This window comes from Pelobates fuscus, chromosome 3 (genome assembly GCF_036172605.1).
Source record: "Pelobates fuscus isolate aPelFus1 chromosome 3, aPelFus1.pri, whole genome shotgun sequence".
In the NCBI taxonomy this organism is placed as follows: Eukaryota; Metazoa; Chordata; class Amphibia; order Anura; family Pelobatidae; genus Pelobates; species Pelobates fuscus.
In genome coordinates, this window is record NC_086319.1 from 29,911,390 (window position 1) to 29,935,889 (window position 24,500).

The 24,500-nt window shown below is 41.3% G+C and overlaps 1 protein-coding gene across 6 annotated transcripts in view; it reads right to left on the reverse strand.

Moving 5' to 3' along the window:
- ST7 (suppression of tumorigenicity 7) overlaps positions 1 to 24,104 on the reverse strand; it is a 366,953-nt gene extending 342,849 nt beyond the window's left edge. For 4 of the 6 annotated variants that reach the window (XR_010090419.1, XM_063446846.1, XM_063446844.1 and 1 more), the window contains exon 1: positions 23,907 to 24,104. Coding sequence is in view for 5 of the 6 variants with exons in the window: in XM_063446846.1 (XP_063302916.1) it covers positions 23,907 to 24,057 (151 nt within the window). In the remaining variant the exon portion in view is untranslated. Of the gene's footprint in view, positions 1 to 1,900; positions 2,235 to 23,906 lie in introns of those variants that run through there. The other 2 variants (XM_063446845.1, XM_063446848.1) reach the window with 2 other exon arrangements.
- Positions 24,105 to 24,500: the final 396 nt, after the last annotated feature.

Sequence of the window (24,500 nt, forward strand, 5' to 3'; positions counted from 1 at the left end):
AACATGGCAGGATTGCTGAGCAGCTTTGTTGGGCTCCAACGCGGTCTTCACTTAAGTTCAACTTAAGTCCTCTTTAGGAGATAGATCTAACACTAGCGACTGATGAACCAGGGGTGCGGAAGTGGCTTCTGCATTTTAGAGGTGTAAAAGAATATGGCTCAACCAACGATTTATTTTCCATTCTACCAGAAAAGGAAACCAATCAGCCTTGGGCTCCAGAGCAAAAAGAGAAAGAAAGTGCCCAAGGAGAAAGAAATGTCACAGATCAGGAAACACAGAATGACAAAAGAAATACATAATGTCCTACAAAGAAATTCATAACTGACCTATTAGAATACTTCAAGACAATGATGGAATGATGGACACTCAGCATGGATACAGTTACTACAGCCGGTAGATAGCACTCACTATCATGCCATCTGTATAACACTGATAAAGAACACTGTACATAAACACATCACTTTGGGTTAACGAAATGCTTGATTAGTGAAATATCGAAATAAATTTTTTTTGGGAGTTTGTGTAAAGGGCTGTAAACAAAGCATGTGCTCATGGTTATTGGCTGTTCCTGAATGTATTTCTACTGATCTGTAGCAATTTGTGTACCCGATAAAGAAAACGGAGAACACGGAACGGGTTATTCTGAGGTCTTAACTCCCAGACAGTAAGTAAAGTTCATTTGAACGTGTTGGTTCTGGCCGTGACCACCTTTCCGTAAAGAGATGCAAAACATACAATGTGCAACAGATGTAGTCCACAGTCAGCAGTAAAAACAAAACAATATCAACAGAAACCATGCATCTTATTCTTTTGAGATACAAGCGCATAATTCTGCAAAAAAATTCTGCTGTTTTGGCCTAGAAAATTGTTATATCCTTATTAACTCTCCACCATTTTTTAGTTTAGTGAAAGAAACACTTTTTTGTCTCACGCGCTTAAACGTTCTTGAACAAAACTATGTCTTATTTACTCTATGATCTATACCCCAAAATGACACAGATCTGCACACTTTAGTACATAGTCACTGGAGAGTTTTCTTGTGCTACTTGTGAGCCAAGCTGACTCTCTAAATGGGTGCACAGCTGTCAGACGAGAATGCAGAGAGCAGACCTTGGCTACCACTGGGCACTCCGAATCACCGTGATATGCTAAACACCTCAATCTTGCTTTCTCATGTAAATCATCTATCGAGTGAACAGAAATTCACCAGATATAATTAGGACTTTTTTGGCTCCTTGTCAAGGCTTCTGTTTTGAAAGGAACAACTGAAATAAAAAATTTTTTTAACAGTCTCGAGCAACACAAATGTCTTCAAAAATGAAAGACGAGGAGGTGGGGGCGGGGGGGAAGTTTACTAAATATATCCCAAATAACAAGACAGCCAAAAATAATACTTTAAAAATAATGCGTACTGTATTCTTAATCCAGCATTCCAAGATTGGACATGTTTGACAGCTAGATAGTGGGAGATATCATGACATTCACTATAAATGACGTGGCATAGTCGTTCTGCTACCCCTTCCATTAAACACTGTGAAAGGAATGTCTCCCATGGCAATGTAGTATATAAAGTATATATAGATGTATCCATTAAAGGCTCAGTGGATTCACCATGTTAAAAAAAATCATTCTGGGCGTCTTGTTCTCTGATGGCAGCTGAGAAAAAGCAATGCTTCTGAATACAAGCGACCGATCATCTGAATGATGCATGCAGATAAGAAAAACAACAATCAGTACGACCATTTACTGCTTTTATCTAACGAAGCAAAAAAACAAGCATAAAAAATAAAAACCACAAAATCACACATGACACCATTGTAAAAATGAATTGCACATAAGCCATACCCTTTGGCTAGACGTGAAATAAAGCCACACAGTAATTAAGAGTGATGCTACTTACATGACGATTCTGTACCAAACATGGCTGGCCTCAGATTTGGGTTTAATAAATGAGACCGAGATGACAGGAGGAAGATATGAAGGCTTCACACAGCAGGGGTCATGAAGCCAGACAATGCAGACCCGGCAATCCAGCTTGCAGATTCCTTGCTCAAAAGCTGCAGACCACTTTCACTGAGACGGACAATAGGGTCTTCAGGGAAAGGAAAAATCATGAGCTGCAATTTTCAGTCCAATGGGCAAGGAAAAGGGCAATTCTTCTCCTTGTAGGATGCAGCGAGGCAGAAATAGGTAGCAGAAACTAGACACTGCAGTCCAAGCCCTGCTCCCGGTAAGACAATAGCACAGCCTATGGACACACACACAGACACACACACACGCTGGATGACGTCAGGACACTGCAATGACCGACTGCTGTTAACCAAAAGGCTCGCAGGGGCCTTGGATAAAGCGGAGTAATTCAAATAGGAATTCCTTTGTCACCAAAGCCACTATGCAAAGGAGACATTCCCTCAAGCAAGGGCCATCTTGCATAGCAATAAAAATAAAAGATTGCACACGTACACATACTGGCAAAGACAGGCTGTACACACAGCAAACATACACGCATACAAGCCACACACATGAATAATTTATCGACATACAATAAATCTTAGAGTAACATTAACAAGTAACCCTCGGAGTGCCGGGAGGGTGATTATAAACTTTGTAATGCACTAGAAAATGTGAAGATAAAACGAAAATGCATCCGGCAGTGACCCTTCTTGTATGCTATAATTCTTTATCACAAGTATATATTATGTAGTATTGCAAGATCTGTCCATTATTAAATTAGGAAATTCATGGTTTCATACGGCGTCACAGATGATGTCACACCATGCATAAAAACTATAATGTACAGTTTGACTGACACCACATGAGTGTCTTGGCCTGTCTGAGATTAGTTGTAGTTAAACAGCAATGCAGCAGCTAGTTTAAGCTGAAGCCATTAATTTGGTCCCAGTACAGAAATTGAAGCTAAGCTAGTCAAAGGGTTAAAGGGACACTCTAAGCCCTAACTTAATGTGGTGGTTCTGGGGCGAAGAGACTGTCTCAGCAGTATAAACACAATTTCTGCTGCCTAAGACCACCTCTAGTGGCTGTCACTCTGACAGCCACTATAGGGTCTTTCTAGTTGGGGTCCTGCAAAGATTGCAAGATGAATGTTTCATTCTCGGCTTGGACACTCTGAAGGCAAGAGAGATGCTGATTGGTGCAGAGCTGTGATTACCTAACATGTGCACTACCCTCCTCCCCAAATACTTCCCTAAGAGAAGGAGCTCTATGCTTTACAGAATTTCGCACCTTAAACCTGCCTCCTTAACCATGCCTCAGTGTTCTAAAAGGTCCATATATCAGCGTACATTCAGGCAGATATATTGTGAGTATACCGTCTGTGTGTCTGGCTCCCCTTGTCTGCAGCACAGGTGTTGTTAAGTGATGTAAGCACAATGCAATTAAGGACTGGTGTAGCTCAGAACTCATTGTACAGTGAAATCCCAGTTATAATCAGCTTTCAGATGTAGATTTGTGGTAATTATGACTGGGATTTCACATTGTTATAAAAAGTGCCTATCACCAAGTGCAATTCTAATTAGAAATCTGCTGTGGGGATGTGTGCCGTGGAAGGGATGTGGCTATGGGGGCAAATTAAATTGAGTACTTAATCTCAAATCTAAGGGCCCCTTTAATTCCATATATATATATATATATATATATATATATATTCTTATTAGATCTGGTTAAAATATTTTAGGTAAGCTGTCTGACACGAGAATTACAGCAAGTTTCAGCTAATCTATGTGGAAGCCAATAGCTAGGGCTACACCAATACATTTTATTGTGTTACTTCGTGAACACCAACACATAACAAAAAAAAAATTATAATAAAAGAACAACCAGCCACAATGCAATATACAAAAGCTCAAGTCAAGTCAAATTAAATGTGTTGATTTATGTCAAGAGGTGATTCACTGTCTGAAACTGCGTTTGTAGTTTTTAAACTATGTGAAAATATAAAACAGTCGGCTTTGCATTCATGCCAAATAAAATAATACTGATGATGACCAGAGGGAACATGCTAGCTAATTCTTGCTGGTGTTTGACATGTCTGCTTATTGGGTGCATTAGTCTCTAGTGTTTTAAACGGGAATGTAGTTAAAATGTAAACATTTGTTACAACATCTGTCCCTGGATTCTGCAATACAGGAATCCAAACTAATAGAACAGTAAATTGTGACCTTGAATATAGCCTACGTTAGGGCCACACTTTCACTAAAGGCTATGAGGACATCCATTTGAGCCACGGCTTTGTGTTGGTTTTTACATTGATGTGTTTTTGTTGTTTTTTTTAATTACTCCCTAAAATCCTGCACCTGGGCGTACAATTTTCTAATTCAGAAAAAATTGATAGCGTGACTAAACTGAAGTCATGGAAACGGGAAAGTAAAAAATAGCCGTTTTCAGTTTTAAAAACGTAACTTTTACATTTTAATTTTTAAGCAGAATACTAGTCAGTTGCCCCAGACAGCTCCCAAATAACAGGATCCCTGTTGAGGTTCTCTACCCAATCAGAAATATATAGGGGGGCACTATAGTGTCAGAAAAAACGCTTTGTTTTCCTGACACTATAGTGAACCTTTAATACAGTTGTTCTGGTGTCTATAGTCTGTCCCTGCAGGCCTTTTGCTGTAAACACTGCCTTAACAAAATGTTGATGCCTATAGTATCCCTTTAAAGGACCACTCTAGGCACCCAAACCACTTCAGCTTAATGAGGTGGTCTGGGTGCCAGGTCCCTCTAGGATTAACCCTTTTTTTTTAATAAACATAGCAGTTTCAGAGAAACTGCTATGTTTATACTGAGGGTTAAGCCAGCCTCCAGAGCCTCTAGTGGCTGTCTCATTGACAGCCGCTAGAGGCGCTTGCGTGTTTCTCACTGTGAAAACCACAGTGAGAGCACGCAAGCGTCCATAGGAAAGCATTGTAAATGCTTTCCTATGCGACCGGCTGAATGCGAGCGCGGCTCCTGCCGCGCATGCGCATTCAGCCGATGACGTCGCGAGGAAGAAGGAGAGGAGGAGGAAAGCTCCCCGCCCGGCGCTGGAGAAAGAGGTAAGTTTAACCCCTTCCTCCCCCCAGAGCCCGGCAGGAGGGGGTCCCTGAGGGTGGGGGCACCCTCCGGGCACTATAGTGCCAGGAAAACTAGTATGCTTTCCTGGCACTATAGTGGTCCTTTAAGGAAGGACATGGGGGGGCTGACAAAGGGAGCAGATACAAGAGGCAACAATAAGGTAATGTGAGGATATGTATAGGCTGGCATTAAGATACAAGGAAGGGGAATAAGGGAGACTGGAGGACAGGGTAGACATAAAGGAATGGGACTAAGATGGGAAGAGTGCAATAATGGGCGGTGGAAAGACTGGAATAAATAGAGTTCCTATAGCAAAACTGGTATTAAATCTGGGCAGTTCTAGCACAGACTTCGCAGGCTTTGATAATAAATACAGCCAGGTTTTGTACTTCTCTCATTAAGGACACCTAGAGAACGCAAATTAACCCATCCCTTGCAGAAATAGGTAACTGGATTTAAAAATTCTTAAATTAAAATGAACAAAACCAAAGTGTATCACTAGACATCTAGGAGCTGCACGCTACAACGTTCTCGATCACTGTTTTCCCCATTATCGCTTCCTTACCTCCTCGGACAGGTTTTATTCACTCCCTACAATTGGAATGTTTTAAGTCTTCGTGGGATCAAAGCTTATTGTGTATTGCGTTTTGCATGAAGTCCTGAAACCAGGTGGGCTATCTAATTTCATTGTTTTCTTGATGAACACCTGGCAATTCTGCCTGTAAGACTTCTCTTGTAATTTAATATTGTAGTCCCGAGGCTTCAACTTCCACAACCTGTTTGGATGGAGTCAGTCTTCTTGTGGATTATTCGGATTGGCAGATGTCCTCGTAAACTGATATCAAACAACATTAGTGTTATTTACCAAAAGTGTGAACGGTATGGAATTTGGAGCAAATTCAAAGTGAATATCACATCTTAGGCCAGGATAGCCAGACGGCAAATATTGTCCAAGGAAGACATGTTAAATTCACGCAATACCAGACCATTTGCATTTCGGTGAATAGCCCGGCGTGTACACATTTCTAGACTGAGATTCCAGCTTATCTTGACCGTTCCCTCGTTTAATACTAAATAATTCATGGAGGATGAATTGCTGGCTAGAGAGAAGTTTTAATTTCACTGTATAGGTTATTTCTCTAGACTAGAAGGCAAAACACACTAATTGTTTAATTAAAAAAAAAGAAAGGAACTTGCACTTAAATATAATCTTTAAAGGTACAACACCCACTGGAAAATAAAAATAGCACCTTCTGTTAAACAGAATAAACTGCTATACAACAGCGCTAGATAAATTGCTAGCAGATTAATGACTCCAATTATTCTTTTACCCCTATTTAAAGGGGATCTGCCCACCCCCAAATACTCAAGCACATTTTAATTCACCCATACATTGTGCTAGTAGTTTTGCTAGCAAATGTATAGATAGGGGAAAATTTTTTTTTTAAAAAATATTCAAAACAAATAATACAATAAATGGGTTTGATTTCGGCACATAACTTGAAAGATCTGGATATTTCGAACTAGTAAATATGTCAGTTTTCTGTAAACACAAAGTAACAAGTACTGGCTAGGAAGACTATATTAAATGCAAACATCACATGTTAGTGTTACGGCATTGCATAACGTTTAAAGGGACACTACTGACTCCATAACCACTAATGATAAATGTAGCTATGTGAGCGGTTACTCAGAAGGGGATCACAAAAAAGTGATGTGGGTGCAATGTACACCCTGTTTTAGCCCTGCAATTAAAACATTGGGTTTAAATGTCTCACTCAGACAGCAAGTATAGTTGCTTCCTCCGAGACAGCAGATTAAAAGATGGTCTCTGAGAGAGCAATGGGAAAGCATCGAATTGGCTGAATCATCAATGCTAATGATCTCAGCCAAGGAGGCGAGATGGCTGTTTAGAGACCGGCAGTGCTAGGGAGAAATGGCAAGTAAACTACCCTTTTCCTCCATTTATTTTCACACAGTGTGTTTAATTTAGAATTTATTATCTCCTGCTTTAACAGGCTACAGGAGTCTCCTGTGTGCGATTATAGTTCAATTAACAGAGAAGGAGATCAAAACGTCTAAAGTAAACAGATGTTCTGCAAGAGCTGATCGAAAATGAAACCATGTTTTTTTTTTATGTAGGCTCCGAAAGTCACAGCCAGGGGAGGTGTGACTATGGCTGCATGAACAGAAACAAGTGATTTAACGTGTCGGAGAATTAGTAATTAGTATTGTGAATCACTTGCATATCTTGGAGAGTTCATCCTGGGCACAGAAATTTCAAGAAATTATATTTGCACAACTAACCCAGAATTTCCAACCCAACAGACAAATTAGCTCAGACAGGTTAGTACTTCCAGACTACATCCCGTATGGCTACAAGCACAATAATAGAGGCATCCTAAGTGACAAATGTAAACATTGTGGTTTCTCGCAAACGGCAATATATACATGTGTCAGGATTCAGGGACAGGTTCTTTACACCAAATACTACATTAAGATGCAGTTGTTTTGGTGCTTAGAATGAGGCATCGTCCCCGAGTTTGACAGAATCAGGGCTCTCACCCAGCTCCCAGCCTCTTTTCAGTCAACCAGATAACACAGAACGTATACTTTTACAGTATCTGCTTTAGATCATTCATCCTGGGATAATGCAAAAACTGAACCTAGCATGTCTATAATATGACCCTAAAACTTGTCAAAAATGTGGCAGAACACGAACCCGAGGTAGTTTACAGTAGCAAAATAAGCACAGTCTGTGAAACTACCCTCAAATTAAATGTGTGAAAAACATACTAAAAGCAATTAGCACCTTCGTAATAAAATAATTAAAGGATCAGTAAAGGCACCTAGACCGTACCATCTCAATGAAGTCGTCTGGGTGCAGTGGCCCTGTAGATTTTAGAAACTTCAATGCGTTACACCTCTCCAGTCACGGCCTTCCTGAAACCCCTTAGAGGTGCTCCCACGTTGAGAACCAAGTAAAACTCAGTTCTCAATTAAATACTATTCCAAGAGCAGCATTTGATTGGCGTAGTGCATGCGCATTAGCCTCCTAATCTTGATGATCTCAGCCAATGAGGTTTGGGCAACAGCGAAGGGAGCAATACACTAATGGAGAAAATGTAACTAAAATCTACATATTTAATCCACTCAAAGGAAGGGCTGGACACCTAAACATCTACAGAACACCATGGAATTAGGAATTAGGAATGTTCCTTTAAATACAAACTGGCAAAATGCTCTTAAACAAACTGAGGGTTCTACTTTCTGTGACTGCTGCTAGAAAGTATAGCCTCAGCAGTCTACATTTGGAACATGGAAGACATTTTAAAACAATAATCCAGTCGTTGCAAAGTTTGTTATAGAACTTTAAAACACTAAGTGAAATCCTTGACGTGAGGCATTTTCACAATCAGAACTAATAAGTAAATCTGTTTAATTAATGTTCTTCTGTTGTACATTATGGTAGATTACGAGCAAAATTCTGAAAAAAAGGTTAAAAAAAAAACATTTTTGTTCACATTTAGTTTTTCCTTTGTATATCATAAGTAAGCCCTATCCTTTAAAAAATAATGATACATGTACACTTTAAGAGTGTTTGTTCCATTACTGTGTATCAGATACATAGCAAAAGTGCCCAAAAGGCATTAAATGCACGGAATCCTGGAAACGCCTCAGTCACAAAAGGGTTAAAACAGTGGTTTCACCAATTGGTAAAAAGAGTTTTTTTTTTTTTTGTTTTTTTTACACACTGATCTGTACAAGACATTAAAAACAAAACAGGCGTTAGAGTCTTTAATAGGCAAATAACACCTCCTAGTACTCTTATTTCTCAAAAGAGTGAGCAAACAAAATACGATTTACGTTAAAAGCCATTTATGGTGCACAGGCTCAGATGATTCTACAACCTACCAGTCTATGCGTCTTGGAAGAAGAAGAAGAAGAAAAAAAAAAAAAAATGAAACCCACAATTTCACAACAATTATAAAACTCTAAATGCCACCTACAAAAGCAAGCACTAAGAGGCACAACTCCCTAACGTTCTCGCCTCATTGCCTTTAATGGTAGAAGCTCCTTGCAAGCTATTAAGCAGTCGCTGCGTACAATGCTACGAGTACATCGGGCCTCCAGCTGAGATGCATAATACACGTTATAACTGCAGGAACTATTACACCGAGCAGGCTGCTTTCATTAGGATTTAAAGCTTTATTCCAGGCAGATTAGTGGTTTCAGTGGCAGGCTCACGATATAGTTACATTAGCCGCCCACGCTGAACCTGAAAACATTGGCATCCTGACATTTAGAAACTTGGGCAGGTAAATGTCACGAGGCTGCCAGGTAGCCTACATATGGCAGGTTCAATATAAGACCATATCTTACCTGTCTTTATTTATATACTTTTAATTTTTAAAAGACATCCCACCCACCTCCCGACAGACGGTGAAGACATGATAGACGCATAAAACAAGACTGTAAAGACTGCGCCCACGCTGAAATATGCGGATTGCGTTTTATTTTTTTTTTTTTGGAACATCCTCTTTCAAAAAAAATAATAAAAGTAATGGCAGACGCACGCATCAATAATGCCCAATACACATATGTAAAGAAATATACCAATATGTGAGCTGATGCCCAAGTATATACACTCGTATTTTTTACAGCGCATTATATAGCGTCCATTAAATAGGACAACGGCAAAATGTTAGCAGTTCGGAATAAGTCAACAGTATGGGGAAATTCCAAAGACCACGCAAACGATTAATGTCATACCTCAAATAATAAGAAGACGATTAAAATACAGTTAGAGAAAGTGCAAGGAGAATAGGAAAGAAGAGGTAAGTAAAATGGGTGGGAAGGAAGGAAGGGAGAGAGCAGAGGGAGTCAGATGAGGACAGAAAGGGTGAAGCTCATTCCATCACAATCTACCACAAACACTTCAGGAAGCATATCAGAACCGGAGATCCACACGTTGGAAGGGGCCGGTCCTGCTTTACACGTAAATGTGGATTTCTAAGGGGCTAAAATTATCTGGAATATAATTGAAGTATTCAAATTAAATATGAATATAAACAAGTAAAAAAATATGTATTTGTAAAATGTCAATCATCGCTATACGCTCTGTCCTTTGCGTCTGGCAGTTGGCTGGGAGAAAGCTTGCAGAGACGAAGAGGAATTACATGTTTAAAGAAAACAGGACATCTCATAAAAAAAAAAAAAATTGCTAGTTTGCTACCACAAGTTCTAGGTGATTTCTGTCTGTGGGATACATTTAAGAGAAGTGACAGTTCCCCTTTGGTTTAGGGAGAGGTTACAGTTAAGGACTTAGAGGGTACTTTCGGGACTCCAATAACCGCACACAGTCACTGACTGGATAATAGTGTCAGGGATCTTGAACGCAGATATTCCAAAACTGTAAGACCCCCCATCCTGAACCATATGTAACCCAATCCAATATTAATCGCCTAGTCCTAAAAACTCCCAACCCTCAATCCAGAAAGCAAAGCCAAATCCTGTAGCACATCTTACCTTTCTCTCTAACCTTAGTCCTAGCTTTCAGTCCTCGGCAGAAGGAACCCCCACACCCCAATAATTGTAAATAATTATATATCGGCACATACAAGTACTTGAGTGGCATGTACCTTTTGGGCTGCCATGCACCCTTGTTTGTCAACTTGCTTAATAGGTTTCTATGAAAAAACCTGTGCCAAGTCTTTAGCTCCATTAAATGATAACTCAAAGCACCATAACAACTGCAGGACTACAGTGTTGCCTGCCCAATGTAAGTAGACATATTGTTTGAAAATCACACAGCATCCATTAGCTCTCCTGACGTGCAGGACCAGCTCAATGGCTGAGAGTGTCGGCTGATCGCTCTAAACCAATAAGCTACATTTTTTAATATTTGTTTTTAAACTATTTTTAACACAGTTAAAATGTGGGGATCAACTCCAACCTGGATTCTGAAAGCATGGGTGCAAATATGTGCCAGTTGAAGCACAAAGATACATATGTAACTAAAGCATTAGCAGTTTATTTTAAGACGACTTATCCAAGAAACCAAGCAATTCTGTTTTGCTTATAAAAAAACAAACAAATATCAGCCATGATTTGGGTTTATTTTTTTCTTGCCCGTTAACAGAATTTGCAGTTCTAGGTTATATTCCCTTTTACGGACGAACAAAATGGCGGACAGGGCGATGTTTTCAAGCTTTCGCACCAGGTATTAAGCATACGGGTTTTAGTAAAATCGATTTGAGTGAAGAGCTAATGAGGTGTGTTAGTATGACGAAAGCTGTGGATGGAGACACGTACGATACAGTTCCACTAATCTACGATGGAAGATTTCTGGGGGAAAAAAAATCCTGTTCTGGCATTATCTCGTGCAAAGCAGCTTTACTGTAGCAATCTAGTTGTATTACTGCGACAAACCTAGACGATCTAAGTACAGAAAGCATTGTATATGTAGATTGTTTTCTAAAATACACATTTACATGTGCACATACCTAAATAGTTATTATTTATAGGCTATGTTTTAAACACAATATAGGATTTTATAGTAAACTAGATTATAAATCTAGACCAGAATCTACACAGTATGTAGCAATGTGTACGCTACATTAAACGTTAAGTAATGTTGTTAAACATTGATCTTTTTCTAACCTGGTTTTCTTGTCCAAGGGCTGGGAGATCTGTTTGTGTTCATATAAGAATAAAAACGCTATCATGTTTGTTTGTTTTTTACTAATTCGAGGTTTTTTTCAAACACCATAATCACTTCAGTGATTTACCATAAATACAGTCTAAAGAGTGTTATCAAACCGCACAAGGGGGGACATGTGATGCCATTTAGGGACAATACAATCTAGCAGGTCAAATTGTTATTACAAATGCAAAGCAATATTTAAATGGGAGAAATAGGATGGAAAATCCTTAAAATGACATAGATATAGAATTTCTTGCACTACATCTTGTCGGACTGATCTAGACCGGAGCTCTTATTTTTAAGCCTGTTTCTGCAGATCGGCAAGCTGTAATAACGACTAGATCTGTCAAAACATTAGAAACTTAGAAGGAAATGTATTTCTTGACTGCAGAACAGTAGATGCATGAACCACAGGAAGTCAAGGGCAAACCACAAGCCCAAACTGACAAGACATATCAAACGTCATGCTTAAAAAAAAAAAAACTGACCACTAGCACAACAGCAAATAGAAAGACAGTAAGAGGGTCCACCATCAAGTGGAATTAATTTAAAGAGACACTGTGACAAATTCCTATTTTTACCAGAGTTTGTCACGAGTTCCTGGAGGAGCCTGCTTGCAAGTCTCCTGCCCACTGACTATGGCCCCTGTGATAAACTTTGTTTAAAAACACTGTGTGTGCCTTTTTGGACTTGTACAGTAACACTTCGAACACGTGGTGGCGGCAGTCTTAAGCCACGAGCCCAATGAGCGGTGTTTGGTCATAGAGTTCATGGAACTCAAACTGGACACTCGACGGCACAAACACCGCTAACTATTTACCTTCCATGGATGTTTGGCTATTCGAACAGGAGTAGAACAGCGTTCGGTAAGAATAAACTCTCAAACAATAGACATAAACTGACTTTACTCACAAACAGCAACGTTCTGTATTTTGGACTTTATTTTGAATTTCAGAAATAGACCAACTGCACAGCTTGATTCTCTGGACCGTGCGGTCGGTCAAAATGTGACTTCAATAGAATTCCTAAGCCTCTGAACTGATCTGGGTGATTTTTGGATATGTTGGTCACCCATATTAGGGCTATCAGGATATAACATTTGTGGGGATATTATGTGTTTTTGGGGTACTTTGGGGGTTTTATAGAAATATGTGTTTCTTTCTGCCTGGAGATAATTGAGTTAATTGGAGAACTTTATTCACTCTGGGGTTTGCTAGATCACAATACTCCCCTGAGTATAATCTCTAACTCTTACTAGCTGTTCCTGCTACACTCTCTGGACTAGGACAGGTATACCCACTGGAAGCTGGATCCTGGTCTTGGGTTCAGGGTGGGTGGAGGACAGCGAGAACCCAACCAAGCTGCGGCGGTTTATGGGGTTTACGGTTTAATGGTGTTCGCAAGTACTAGGAAACAGCGATTGACGGAGGTACCCGGTTGGGGTGCCATTCGGGACGTCGTAGACACTATAAGCACCAAGACCACTTCATGCTCATTGAAGAGGTCTGCGTGCGTAGTTCCAGTCCCCCTGAATCATGCAAAGGTAATTATTGCAGTTATTGATTAACAGCAATATTCACCCTGCAGGGTTAACGCCACCTCTAGCGGCTGCCAGACAGTGACATTTTTCATTTAATGCAAACCTGTTATAGCAGTTCAGAGGTTTACTGAAAATGCTCCCCAATCCCCCCCAACACTTGGGAAAACACAAGTATTGTAACATTTGAGAGTTCAATGAAAAGTGCAAATCCTGGGGACTTACAGTAAACATTGGTACTTAAAGTGAGGATCGATTTTATTAGAAATCGTTAGATCCAATTTTCATAATTTTGGCCCAGGTCGCGCTCTCAATATCCAGATACCATACTGAAGGAGTAAGAAGTGATAATCAGGTAAGAATATATATTTGCCCGTGACCCATCCTACCCCCATGTATAGCTTAAAGGTATACCTACATGATGGTGAGGTCTTGCATTATGGACGGCTATGGGATCCATATGTACATTAAGATTTCCCCCCACCCCCCCTTACTCTAGGCCAATCAGGAGCTGCCCATTCACAAAATGTCTTGTGAAATGTATGTCTTTTTCTCAAGACTTTTTATTGAATTAGAGCTGACACTGATGATCTCAGCCAATCAGCAGTGGCCAGAGACCTTCTGGCACCACGACAACTTGACTCTGTTCCGGCACTCAGAATATTCCTTTAACAAATCACCCAGAGCTTGAATTCCTAATATCACACTAAATTCCTCAGTCTACAAGAGAGAATTGTAGTCGGTTACTATAAAACAAAGTTGCACTAATATACAGAGTAATCTCAGTGTAACAAAAACATAAAAGAACAAATGCATTCAGTCCATTAAAAATACATTTCACTAGACTGGGTTCAAGTCATTCCATTCCTCCACTGAATCTGCGGTGAGAGATCACATATCCATAATAATCAGTAAAAATAAATCACTTTATTACAAAAGTTAAAAATGCCTCAGGATTGTTTATAGAACTGAGAATTCAAAGTGAAATTCAAATTTAAAGCTTAGATAGCGAAACAAACCACAGCTGAGAGAGAATTTTTCAAGTTTGGCTATTTTGTGTCATAGGCACACATACCCAGGTACTCCTTCCCGGATTTAGTGTGATATTAAAGGTACATGAAAGAAAAACTATTCGTAACGCTATAGTGTCCCTGTAACTATAGGTCCTCCCTCCCTTCCGGGGAATAAAGGGTTAATAAAACCTCTTCACTTACCCATTTCCAGCACCGAGGTCCCTCGATTCTGCATCGTTCTCCTCCAGAAACGTCACAATGATGGGGGAACCGAATGGGTGGCTAGCGCCATGCACGCATTAGGGCTTCCCAATGAGAGAGTACTGAATCAATGGGATTTGGAAGATGCTGGACATCCACATGCAAGTCGTGTGTTTCGTCTAGTGGTCAGGTCTACTTTAATATTTATAAATTCTACTTGCACTTCACTTTTCACATGGTATATTATCTGTCAGTAATAATCAGAACACTTTTGATCTGTTTGACATAAAGTCAGGAGACAAGAGATCCCAACTAGAGATTTGCAGTTGCTAAACTGATATGATGTATTTATCAGTTAGGCCTTAACACTTATCTACCGTTATCTATTTACACAGAAAGCAGCCTAAGCAATCAATGTGTTTATAATATAGAGTAATACTAAACGGCTAATTCAATGTACACCAATATAGAGTAAAAAGAAAGAATTATCACCCCAGGAAATATAGTAAACAGGCACTGTAAGCTGAAAAATGATTTCCACACTTTAGTTCAAAACGTTAATGCAAACAGTTTAATGCTATTCCTCTAACCAAACTGTACAAAGTACAGCTGGAAATAAAGGGGCACTCCGGTCACCATAACAACTTCATAGAAATGATGTTGTTATGGTGCCAGGATGTCGCTGGGCTCTCGCTTAACCTTAAAGGGTTAAAATGTGAACGGTTAACCCCAAAGTGAGACTACAGTGCCGATTATCAGGTCCCCCAGGCAGCAACAGACTTCTAAATCTCAGTTTCAGGAAGCGTGGAGGGGCACCCCTGTTTGGCCGAGAGAGGTCAGCTGATGCTACCAGCCAATCAGTGACTCCTCATTCATAAAACGGGCTTGAAAAAGGTACTTTTATTGTCAAGCCAGCACTCCGAGCTTCCTGAAACGGAGACCCAAAAAAGCCGGGGGACCTGAGGATCGACGCTGGAGGCTCACTTTAGGGTTAAATAGTTTCAGAACAGTTTAACCCCTTAAGGAAAGAGTGCACCCAGGGGAAAGTGGAGGCGGGCCAGAGACCGACTGTAATGAATGGAGCCGGGTGGCGAGAGAGCTTTGATCTTTTTGCTCTGCTCCCTTGGGCCCTGCTGTGATGACAGAAGCCAGAAAATGATGTCACTTCGGCCCCGGCATCACTAAACAGCATTTTAGGGAGCAGAGCAACAAGACCTTTAAGGACAGGATCCCCACTGTGTGTGTGTGTGTGTGTGTGTGTGTCTGTTAGTGAGAGTGGGTGTGCACGTCTGTGAGTGATTGTGTACATTTAGGTAACCAGCCCCCTCTCCGATTGCATTGGAATGGTGATTTTACTCATCTTTTTCCCGCGCTTTGCCACCTCCATGGCTGAGATCATCAAACTTGATGATCTCAACCAATCTAATGCTTTGCAATAGGAAAGCATGGGGAGGCTATTAAGCAAGTGCAGCAAAACTCTGCGCTGCACCAGTCAGCATCTCCTCTTAGAGATGCATTGAATCAATACATCTCTATGTGAAATGTTTCTCTGAAATGGCAGTGTTTACATTGAACAACCTGCAGGGACAGGCTACAGGCACCAGAACCCAGAACCAGTATATATTAAGCTGTAGTGGTTCTGGTGACTCTAGTGTCCCCTTAGGAATTGTATTATTGTCGCTGAAAGTTAGGCTTTGTTAAAAAATAAATAAAATTAAAAAATGTTTCCTAATTTTTTTTTTAGCTGGCTCCTAGATTCCGAGAAAATTTGTCAAGCCCTGTGTTAAGGTGCCTAAACTGTCCCTATAACGTACAGATCTCCCAGTGTGGAAGCGGCATTCGTTGATTTGCATCACAATTTCCTGAACAGATTGAAAAACTATAGGCAAGGTACAGAGACTTTATAAAATCCTATATGGTGGTGCACTGATAGAGCCTCTTTAAAGGAAAACTATAGATTAGGAATACAAACCTGTGTTCCCAACGCTATAATATTGGGAGTTTTATTTCTTCTGTCGTTATTCCAACCTTTTGGCACAGGGTGTAACAGGGACCTTTTCGATGTAATATGCCCTATTAAATAAGATTTCTCCCCTCTCCGTTTGCAGTATAAGGCAAGCTGTAAAATTAGTTTGCTTTTGTTTTTGTTTTTTTAAATTACGTTGAATCCAGCTTTGGCCAGGTAGGGAGGATGACGGTTGGGATTTTTTTACTTTTTTTTTTTTTTTTAACCCAGCAATTTTCTTGCGATTCATGGAAAGAAGGAGGTTAGGGAGAAATAACGCTTCCCCTTGCAGGCATTGCCTGCAAGTAGAAGAGGATTACGTCTGCTGCCAGGTGTGCAGTACGCACTGACAACAGACGTATTTTATGCACAGAATTAGCGTTTGGCAGGCGCAACAAGTTCTGGACAGCCAAAGTCACGTGTTCCGGAGGGGCAACTAGCCCCCTGCACACAATTGCCCATATCTCAGTATGAGCAGTGTTTCAAGCTGACTCTTACCACTATGATCACTTCATGTCACTGAAATGGTCATGGAGGTTGGAGTAACCCTTTAAGCTGTAAAAAAAAAAAAAGATGAAATGATATGACTTTGTGATCTCTCTTCCTAATGAGTCCAATTTCTTCACACCTGTTACAGAATTGGCGGTACTTACTGTTATTATGTAAACAGCCCTCTTACGCAATGTTTGTTGTTGTAGTACTGTTATTTTGCTACTTGCGTACTTTGTTTTTCCCTAATTTACATACATGTAACCTTGGCGTAGGTGGTTTGATTTGTATAGACACACAAACAGAACATGTCATCCACAAATTGTGTGGGTGAGAAATTCAGCTTCGAGTAAGTATTGCGTGAATGTATACATTGTGACGATGACATTCACATGAACACAATGAATGAATTACCTAAAAATCATCCCTCCTCCTGCAACATTACATTGAATAAACAGGATGCACACCTATAGGCCTGTTCACTCTATTGTGAATCTGAAGGATCCACAGCGAGAATTCAGAAGGAATTTTAACTTGTAGGAAGAAAAACACAAAAAAAATTAAAAACGCCAAATTGTAAACCCTCTCCTAAACCAATATGTATCCAACTCGCCTAATTTAGCCGGAAATATAAAATTACATTTAAATTCACTCTAGATTTCTAATAATGCACACTTTTAGTGACTAAATCACTAGCAAAACAAATGGGCTTTAAATACATAAAATAAACTCTGGTAAATTACTAGGAATTAAAACAGCAAAATAGTGTTCACGTCTAAATTTTAGTCCTGGTGACTTTCTTACACAATATCCTATTATTCAGAATGTGCCCGGCCCACGATATGAGTCATATAACCAAAACTTGTTACATAACTCGGTGTTCGGGATCTAATCCCTAGCTATAAACCCCTTAGGTCAAAAAAAATAAATAGAAACGCACTTTGCGGTTTGGGGGGGGTGCAAGTCCTAACATACTTCTTTCAATAAACGGACTGCGCACCATGCAAACAACATACATAGAGTTATTAAAATAGGGAACAATTGAGAAATGGAAACATGGAGTTTGACAATTTATTTCTTGTTTAGCTACTTTGGCGTTTGCCGTATGATTGGATAATCTCGCCAAATATCCACAATTCAGTTTGCTGAGCGAAACCACATCGGGGAATGAAGTGCTTAAACTGCGTTTAGTGGGGATTTTGTCTGGTGTCTGTGGTATCGGGACAGCAGAGCACAAACCTGGGATGGCAGAGAAAGGATGCAGATTGGACTCAGACTGTTGAGCAAATTGCGGTACGGTGGGAACACAAGACCACCATGAAAAACAATCTGTTTAAAGGGTTAATCCAAGCACTCTGACCACTACAGTGATTTGATGTGGTTATGGTGCCTGGACTCTGTATGTGCAGCGCTTTGCTTTGAAACACTGCACATATGGAGTTTAACCCCTCTGCTGCCAGAGGTGTAACTCCATCTCCGGCCATGTCATTAGGGTGTTATCAGCTAACGCAGGACAAGAGTTCCGTGCCGGCTAATGTCAATTCTGTGCGTGTTCTGACACTCTCAGCCAATGAATGGTTAGCAGGATCGACTTCCACCTCTGCAGAAGGTGGATGTCGTCACTAACCCCGGCTGGGATCCAGGTAACACGGAAAACTATTACATAATGTTGCATTATCGCAGAGTTCGACAAATCCCATGCACCAGGTCACCGTGGTGCCTCGAAATTTTGTCAGGCCAGCAGGCTGGCTTAGACAGAGCAGCATCGGCGGGTGCGCGTCCATGCTGCTCTGAGAGCATGTGTGGGCGGCCTGCTCAGGGAGAGCATGCACAGGCTGGGCGGTCGGCTCAGGGAGAGCATGGGCTGGCAAGCAAGTGGGAGTGCGGATGTGCAAGTGGGAGGTGGCGAGGCAGCTGTAATCTTCCTGCTCTGCTCCCTCGCACCCCCTTCAATGATGACGGGTGCCGGAATATGACATAATTTCAGCCCTGGCATCACTAAATAGCAGGAATGTGACAGCAGCCCCACTGGATGCCAGGAGAAGGATCCACTTCAGTTTTCCCAAAGGTAGGGAGGCTGGGTGAACACATTAAAATAAAACAAATCATTTGTGAGTGTTGCTTTATCTGTTTGTGTGTGTTAATTTAGTAATTGTGCATGTGTCAGTTTGTATGTGTCTGTCTCTGAGTGTCTCAGATTAGGTGACCGCCCCCCATTCAATCACTTAGGAAAGGTGTGTATATTTCTGTTTTTCCGATGCCGTGCCGGTCTCGCCACAGCTGGCCCTGCCTCGATGGTTGAGATCATCAATCTTGATGATCTCGGTCAATCCAATGCATTAAGAAGGCTTCTGTGCATATGTGGAAAAACACTGCGCTGTGCCAATTTCTGAAACGGCAAGGTTTTACTTTGAAAAGGATGCACCAGAACAACTACATTAAGCTGCATTGGTTCTGGTGACTATAGTGTCCCTTTAAGAATTGTATTTCTGATGTTGAAAGACCTGGCTCCTAACTTTTCAAGCTGGCTCTTAGATCCAAGTAAATTTGTCAAGCCCTGGGTTATGGTGCTTGGCCTTTCAGAGAGCTGGTTTATGGATTTGGCAGGGTGAAGTGAATCACTTTGTTTCTCTATGATGAAACTCACTTCTGAGAAAGAGATATATCTCTTATCTAATTCTAAAACCTACTGGTAAGAGCTCCTTACATCCTGGGCTGTCTGTTTATTCATGTATCACGCGGATATAAATAACGTGTTAACCTGAGATATATTTAGTCGCTGGAGATGAGCTTCTATGAAACAAGTCCCTCTGCGCTGTTTCAATAACTAATTTTTCCTCAAAATAACACTTTCTTTTCCCAAATTAATTGCCATTTAACTGTTAAAAATACATATACAATAATTTTAAAGTTATACCGTTATTACCTTTTTTTTTGTGTTTTTCTTTCAAGAGGAACAACTGTCACCTCAAAACTATTCTTAATATACCAGTAAGTATTGAAAGGAAATAGATTTTTAAAATTAAAGGATCAAAAAGTTCTCTAAATCAGCTATTCTTTCAGTTCGGCTAATCTGGCCTTAAATTTGATACTTAATTTAAAAGATAAATAAATATATATATCAATCTGGAAGATGTAAAGGGGGTAAGCAAATAACAGTAGTCTAAAACAATAGAAACCAGACCAAATGGTCTTAAGACAACAGAATAAAAATAGATCCGTCCAGATGATAAAATATGATATGGAGGTTAAAATGCCATATAAAAGTCTTACTAATATATTTGGATAAGGTAGGGGGTACAGTGCTCGGGAGTTGACCCGTCCGGATTGCTAAAATATCCGTATATGTGGAGACAAAAAGGGAGAATACGACAAACAGCCAATAGCGTAATATAGCAAAATCCAATGGTAAAGTAGAGAAAAGGAAGGTAATGCACTCACATTTGTGAGAGCTTTAACCAGCTCTAGGGTGAAGGGCGTGTAACGGTAAAATCCCCGCCAAAGGATATACTTACCCATTTTACATCTTTTAGCTTGCTTTAGTAAAGGGACACTCCAGGCACCCAGACCACTTCTGCCCATTGGAGTGGTCTGGGTGCCAACTCACACTACCCTTAACCCTGCAACTGTAAATATTGCAACTGTAAATAAACTGCAATAATTATCTTGCAGGGTTAACTCCTCCTCTAGTGGCTGTCTACTAGACAGCCATGAGAGGGCACTTCCTGGTCCATAGCACAGGTTTTCACGCTATGTGAGGACCTCCAGCGTCGCTAATATCCCAGTAGGAAAGCATTGAAAGCATTTTCAATGCTTTCCTATGGAGAGGTCTAATGCGCGTGCGCAGCATTGTCGTGCATGCGCATTAGGTCTCCCCCACCGGGCGCGTGATCGGGGAGGAGCGTGGGCGGACCAAGAAGCAGCGGCGAGGGACATCGTGGCGGCCTATGGTAAGTCACTGAAGGGGTTTTGACCCCTTCAGCAACCAGGGATGGGAGGTGGGACCTGCAGTGCCAGGAAAACAGATTGTTTTCCTGGCACTGGAGAGTCCCTTTAAGGGTCTTGAGGGATTCCTTTTTTGGGTTGCTGCTTATTATTCCTGTTATTTAGCGCTGACTCTGCCCCCTTTGTTCTTAAATACATATCAATACTTGATGAAAGGATTATTATATTAAAAATAACTTTGTGGTGACCATTGTCCTTTAAGAGCAGACACATTAATTACATGATTAAGGCCATAGTATCAGAGTTGGGAGATGTTATTCTGACTATTTACGAACATTTAAATTTAGTTCAGTTTAGCAAAAAAAGGTACCCAGTTGTACAGCGCTGCGGTATATGTTGGCACTCTATAAATATTTATTATTCTACAAACTCACAGCTTCCCAGCAAATCGCACACATAATAAAAAAAAAAAAAGGTGTTTTCCAGTGGTACAGCGCTGCATAAAATGTTGCAGCTCTATATTTACTCTACAAACCCATGCTATTCCAGCAATTCACATCTGCATGTCAAATAGTCTGCCTGTACAGCACTACGGAATATGTTGGTGTCCCCATAAATAATAATCTAGCAAACTCGTGGCTTTATAGCAAATCACATTCAGATGTCAACTTTACACCACCGTGCCGAGCTGACAAATATAAAATATACTGCTGCCCTATGAATTACATCAATGCAAACACAGAGCAGCGCTACAGAATATGTTGGCGCTCTATAGAAATGAATGATGATCACTTTGAACCAAATTCACACCATTACAGCAAAACACATTCAAATGTAAACTTTACCCCACTGTGCAACCAATAAACAGACTCATTATTCTGAACAGTGTGAAATGGCAGGAATTCAAAGAACATTTTAAGTAAAAATCTAAGTAATGAAAGAAAGAAAATAAAAATTATTAAAATTCTTCCTTTCAGCTTGGCTACTTAGCCCTAAAATCTTAAATTCTTTCTGAAATCCTGAGAGCTCTCTCTCTTTAGAGAATCAATCGCCCAGTTAAATGTTAGTAAAATTCTACTAATATTAATCAAATCCCCATTTAATGTCAGCTACTTAACCCTTATAAAGGCAGTAATAATAATGCAGTAATAATAATCATAATAATAATAATAATAATGCAGTAAAATAATATACCAGTACAAGAAGGTTTCTGGACACAGGGTTACTACTCCATGAATCAGGACAGGGGTTACTACTCCATGAATCAGGACAGGGGTTACTACTCCATGAATCAGGACAGGGGTTACTACTCCACGAATCAGGACAGGGGTTACTACTCCACGAATCAGGACAGGGGTTACTACTCCACGAATTCGGACAGGGGTCACAACCCCACTAATCTGGACAGGGGTTACTACTCCATGAATCTGGACAGGGGTTACAACCCCACTAATCTGGACAGGGGTTACAACCCCACTAATCTGGACAGGGGTTACAACCCCACTAATCTGGACAGGGGTTACAACCCCACTAATCTGGACAGGGGTTACAACCCCACTAATCTGGACAGGGGTTACAACCCCACTAATCTGGACAGGGGTTACAACCCCACTAATCTGGACAGGGGTTACAACCCCACTAATCTGGACAGGGGTTACAACCCCACTAATCTGGACAGGGGTTACAACCCCACTAATCTGGACAGGGGTTACAACCCCACTAATCTGGACAGGGGTTACAACCCCACTAATCTGGACAGGGGTTACAACCCCACTAATCAGGACAGGGGTTACAACCCCACTAATCAGGATAGGGGTTACAACCCCACTAATCAGGATAGGGGTTACAACCCCACTAATCAGGATAGGGGTTACAACCCATTGATCAGGACAGGGGTTACAACCCACTGATCAGGACAGGGGTTACAACCCACTGATCAGGACAGGGGTTACAACCCACTGATCAGGACAGGGGTTACAACCCATTGATCAGGACAGGGGTTACAACCCATTGATCAGGACAGGGGTTATAACCCATTGATCAGGACAGGGGTTACAACCCATTGATCAGGACAGGGGTTATAACCCATTGATCAGGACAGGGGTTATAACCCATTGATCAGGACAGGGGTTATAACCCATTGATCAGGACAGGGGTTATAACCCATTGATCAGGACAGGGGTTATAACCCATTGATCAGGACAGGGGTTATAACCCATTGATCAGGACAGGGGTTATAACCCATTGATCAGGACAGGGGTTATAACCCATTGATCAGGACAGGGGTTATAACCCATTGATCAGGACAGGGGTTATAACCCATTGATCAGGACAGGGGTTATAACCCATTGATCAGGACAGGGGTTATAACCCATTGATCAGGACAGGGGTTATAACCCATTGATCAGGACAGGGGTTATAACCCATTGATCAGGACAGGGGTTATAACCCATTGATCAGGACAGGGGTTATAACCCATTGATCAGGACAGGGGTTATAACCCATTGATCAGGACAGGGGTTATAACCCATTGATCAGGACAGGGGTTATAACCCATTGATCAGGACAGGGGTTATAACCCATTGATCAGGACAGGGGTTATAACCCATTGATCAGGACAGGGGTTATAACCCATTGATCAGGACAGGGGTTATAACCCATTGATCAGGACAGGGGTATAACCCATTGATCAGGACAGGGGTAATAATAACCCATTACTCTGCCCCCATGCCAGCTGTACTCCTTGCAAGGCAGGCAGCAGGCACTAGGACCCAGGGGACACCCACAGGCTACTCCATAGGAAAACAATCCAGAAAAGAAAAGTCTAGGAGGGAACCCGGGGCCCAGCAGCATAGCCGCCCCCCCGGACTTCCAGGACTCCCCCCCTCCCTGAGTGTAAAACGTGGCAGTGCCCCCTCCCCCCAGCATGCCCTGTCCTACCTGTGCTCAGGTTGGCATTGATCTTCAGGGGGACCCTCAGGATGTAGACCAGGAAGAGCATGAAGAAGAACCAGACGGTCCACAGGGAGGTCCAGGAGCAGACCATGCAGGACTTGAGCTGCTCCAGGAAGCCAGCTCCAGCCTCAGCCATGTTCTGGGAGAGCACTGTGTGTGCGCTGCTCTCTGCCGCCACCTGCTGGATCCCAGCGCTCACTGCCGGGTACTGCAGCCTGCAAGGACTCGGCCGCCACCTGCTGGCCATCATCTCTCACTGCCTGGGACTGCACACTGGAAGAACCCGATGGCCCTCTTCTGGTCAATCCCAGGAGCAAGCAAGCCCCCACCACCCCCCTCTCAAAAAAACTGAGCTAAAAGGAGAAATAGAAACACACACACATGGTTTTCTATAAAACTCACAGTTTTATTGAATAACCCTGACAGACACACACAGATATGAGACAATGTATTATTTTTATTTTTTCCCCCCAAACAGCCCCTCATCCCTCATTCACAGACTGGGAAAGAACAAGTGGGCACTTGCACAAGAAGCTGTTGTGTGTTCTATTAACCCCTTAAGGACCAAACTTCTGGAAT